This window comes from Egretta garzetta, unplaced genomic scaffold (genome assembly GCF_000687185.1).
Source record: "Egretta garzetta isolate BGI_Z169 unplaced genomic scaffold, ASM68718v1 scaffold296, whole genome shotgun sequence".
Classification (NCBI taxonomy): Eukaryota; Metazoa; Chordata; class Aves; order Pelecaniformes; family Ardeidae; genus Egretta; species Egretta garzetta.
This window is the reverse complement of record NW_009259988.1, coordinates 1,088,636-1,092,517: the sequence shown is the minus strand read 5'-3', so window position 1 is coordinate 1,092,517 and position 3,882 is coordinate 1,088,636. Positions and strand designations below refer to the sequence as shown.

The following is a 3,882-nucleotide window of genomic DNA, read 5'->3' as shown; positions in this document are numbered from 1 at the left end:
ACGCTGGGGAACAGGCAGTTCTGCTCCTACAAGATAACGTGAGTTTCTGCGGGCTGAGCCCCCCCCCTGCCCCCCCGGGGGGGCTGTGGGGTGCTTCAGCAAGGAGTGGAGCGGGGGACACACACACAAATCTGGGTGCCCCTCAGGCCCCGGCGCGTTCCCCTTGTCCCTGTGCCACCCCGCGTAGGGGACAGCGCGGGCGGCTGCGAGGGGCAGGGTGTGGGGCAGGGCACGCGGGGGGGGTGGGGGGGGTGTGCTCCCACCCTTCCCCTTTACCTCCCCTCTCTTTCCAGGACAAAAACCCAAAACTTCTGCCGCAATGAGTACAACCTGACGGGTCTGTGCAACCGTTCCTCCTGCCCGCTGGCCAACAGCCAGTACGCGACCATCAGGGAGGAGAAAGGTGAGAGTCCACCGCAACAAACAGCCCCTTGGGGGTGGGGAGGGGGCGAAAACCGCCTGCCTGGGGGCACCCCGAGCGCTCCCTCCCTCTCCTGCAATCGCGTTCCTCTCTTCGTTAGGTCGGTGTTACCTGTATATGAAGACGATAGAGCGGGCGGCTTTTCCCCGTCGACTCTGGGAGCGGGTGAGTTAACGAGGCTCACCAAGCATAATTTACCCAGCGGGAGTGGAGGGCAGGGAGCAGTGGGACTCCCCCCAAGTGCAGATGTGTCCCCGCTCCGTAGCTCAACCCCTTCCCCCCCACCCCCCCCAGGTCCTGCTAAGCAAGAACTATGAGAAGGCGCTGGAAGAGATAGATGAGAACCTCATCTACTGGCCGCGCTTCATCCGACACAAATGCAAGCAGCGATTTACCAAGATCACGCAGTACCTCATCCGCATCCGGAAGCTGACGCTCAAGCGACAGTACGTGACACGAGGCAGAGCCATCACGGTTTGCCTTACCCAGCCCCTGCCCGCCCCCGAGCCGCTGTCGCTGGCTGTAGGCAGAGCCCTAGGGTGCCTAGCTGCCTTCCTCAGCGGGCTTCTACCCGAACCTGGCCAAAATGGACTTCACTGCAGCGTAGTCTGCGTGTATAAACACGCTTACACTGGCTGTGGCCGCCTTTCTAACGATGTAACTGCTGCTTGTTGCCCTGGTTGAGCGTTTGCTCGCCCGCTACACAAGAGGCTGACGGACTCGCTGACCAGCTCGTGTTGTCCCCTGTAGGAGGAAGCTCGTTCCTTTACGCAGAAAGATTGAAAGGCGAGAGAAGAGGAGAGAGGTAACACCACTCCTTTGTGTCATCACCAGCCTGCTGCTTCTGTTCCACGTGTCTTTCAACCAACTGACACAGCTCCTCTTTGCTCCATTAGGAGAAGGCCCTGATTGCCGCTCAGCTGGATAACGCCATTGAGAAGGAATTACTGGAAAGACTGAAGCAGGATACGGTAAGGACCCGCTGCCTCCAGAGCACAGCAGTAAAACTGCTCCGACTGCCCTCTGTCCTGCTGGTTCTCTGGGAGGGACACGGGTGTTGGTAGGAGAGAGGCACCACCCGTGCAGGAGGGGTAGGGGATGGCTGCTCGCTGCCCTTCTTGCATGGCTTTATAACAGGACTTGCTTCCCCAAAAGGCAGAGCCCTTTGTTTTCTGTACAGGAGGCATGTACTTCAGAATTAGGGAAGGGGCTGAGCCACAAGTTCAGCCTACTTTGATGCTGCGTCTGTGGAGGCCATGCGCTTTAGACAGCCCTACCACCAATGGCTGTCTCCCTCCCAGGGCTTACAGAAAATCTGCATTTTCCTTTTCAGTATGGAGACATCTACAATTTCCCCATTCACGCCTTTGACAAAGCTCTGCAACAGCAAGATGCAGAAAGCGAGAGCGAGTCCGATGCAGAGAAGGAAGAAGATGATGACGAGGTAATGCTGTCGGCCACAGCACCGCAGTCAATCCTTCCCTGACCTGGTGCAGCACCTCTGATTCCCCTACGTGCTGGGCACCGTAGCGTGAACATGGGGGTGAGAAGAACAGATTAGGAGAGGTGAAACTCAGAAAAAACACATGTGTGCAAGCTGTGGCTTTGGTGGCTCTTCCATTGCGAGTCACGACACTGTATTTGTGCTCAGTGCGCAGGTAGTAGCTGTTGGCTTTGTTTCTTACAGGACGTGGATAAAAGAGAGTTTGTGGAAGCAGACGACAGCGACCTCAGTGACTTTGAGGTAGGTGAAGCACCAGGTATAAACTGCCAGGCTAAGCTGTTTGAAAGTAACCTCCACCCCCTTGGGGTCTCTAGTGATGGGAGAAGAGCCAGCGAAATCAGATCTGTGGAACACAATGATACAGTTGGACTGCGCTGTATCCGCTGCACCCCAGCTCCTCTGGCTAGACAGCTGGGAGCCAGGAATTCTAAAATGGAATTGGATACACGAGATAATTTTGCAGAAAGGTTTAGTTACACGGCACGCTTTGACGTCATTCTTGTCTTGCTTTCTCAGGACATGGATAAGTTAGAGACGAGTAGTGAAGAGGAGCAGGAAGAGGAGGAAGAAGTAGAGAAGAAAGCCTCTCACTCCAAATCTAAGGGGAAAACTCCCCTGAAAGGACCAGCCAGAAGAAAACGTCCCTACATTGAGATAGAGTATGAAGAAGAAACAGAGCCAGCCACCAAAACAAAAGCAGCCTGAGCCTTCCTGAACTCGCATTTTGTACTCGATGACAGGACGCCAGATCTGTCACTAGAACTCCTTCCAGCTTTCGCCACCCTGTGCAGGACCCTCAAAAGTTACTCCTTTTTCAATATTCTAAATAATAACTTTCTTTAAGAAAAGAAGGATTTCTGTCCTGACCCCAGGCACTTGCTGCAAGTTTGTACAGCTCCTGCACGAAGCACAGTTTTAAGGAAGAAGATTCCCCACCTTCTCTACAGCCACACAAGGCTCAGCTCAGACTGTGCTCCGGGAAAGAACCTGGACTGGGGGGCACTGCTGCTTTATTCTAATGCCGGAGAAGCTGCATGTGGCTAAGGGAGCACACAAGTGCATCTTGTATGGAGCTAACAGGGGTGGGATGAAAAAGACAGTAACTTTAAATAAATAAAAAACATTTACTGTATAAAAAAGTGGGGTGAGCATTAATCAGCCACACCTCACGTGTGCTCTTGTACTTTTCTGATGCATTCCCGTACGCTGGTCTCCTCACAGCTGCTGTACACGCCTTCCAGCAGGACCTGAAACAAGAAAAGCATCGATTTCCAGTGCCTCAGTACGCTCAGGTTTATGGCGTTAGCAACCCTCCCCCAGCTGCCTGTGGGAAGAGGATTACACAAAGCATATACAGATACCTGTCGATACCTATCGGGTCACTTATCAATCAAGTCAAATACTAATGCTGAGGTGGGTAGAAATGGATGCTTTCAAAATACTGAGGAAGGGAGTGGGCTCTTGTACGCACCCCACCACCCCGTCTAAGGGGGAGGGGACCAGAGATGAAGCAGTGCTGGGTCCCCGGCTCACCTTCACTTGCCCTTCAGAGCACCGATCCAGCAGGATGAGGCATTCGGTGGCCCCCTGGAGCAAGGCGGCTTTTACCGGCTCAGGCGTTGAACCTTGGTCAGTGTGTACGTCCCAGATCATCTTCAGCAGGGCTTTGAGGAGCACAGGGAGTCTGCATGGCATCCTGCAAAGGGACACGGCAGCTCCGCCTTACTCTAAATCCTCTTTGCAAGCCAGGGGAAAGCACAGCCTTGCGTAGCGGTGCCTAGATGCTTCGGGCAGGAGCTGCTAGTTGCCGTTCACGCGTGGAGCAGGATTGTAGCTGGCCTAACAGGAGCAACTGCTTCAGCGATGAGGCTGAAGAAACTGCCTTGTTCAGGATGCCCACCAGAGGGAGGACACAGGCCCTGAAGGCAGCAGGAACCTTAGGGCAGTGCATCAGGAA

The 3,882-nt window shown here is 54.4% G+C and overlaps 2 protein-coding genes across 2 annotated transcripts in view; one reads left to right on the top strand and one right to left on the bottom strand.

Moving 5' to 3' along the window:
- On the top strand, nt 1–3,077 carry MAK16 (MAK16 homolog; the record flags this gene model as incomplete). The annotated part of the gene is made up of 9 exons (XM_009640544.2): nt 1–38; nt 294–403; nt 522–586; nt 716–867; nt 1,172–1,226; nt 1,318–1,392; nt 1,755–1,865; nt 2,109–2,165; nt 2,442–3,077. Coding segments are annotated over 9 exons (852 nt in total), but the record flags the coding sequence as incomplete, so codon positions are not given.
- The window catches only part of TTI2 (TELO2 interacting protein 2), an 8,543-nt gene that overhangs the window by 1,188 nt on the left and 3,473 nt on the right, over nt 1–3,882 (bottom strand). Inside the window, exons 7-8 of the mRNA XM_035896039.1 lie at nt 3,459–3,621; nt 3,054–3,172 (exon numbers count right to left, since the gene is read on the bottom strand). Of these exons, the coding sequence (XP_035751932.1) occupies nt 3,092–3,172; nt 3,459–3,621 (244 nt within the window). The 3' untranslated portion in view covers nt 3,054–3,091. The remainder of the gene's footprint in view (nt 1–3,053; nt 3,173–3,458; nt 3,622–3,882) is intronic.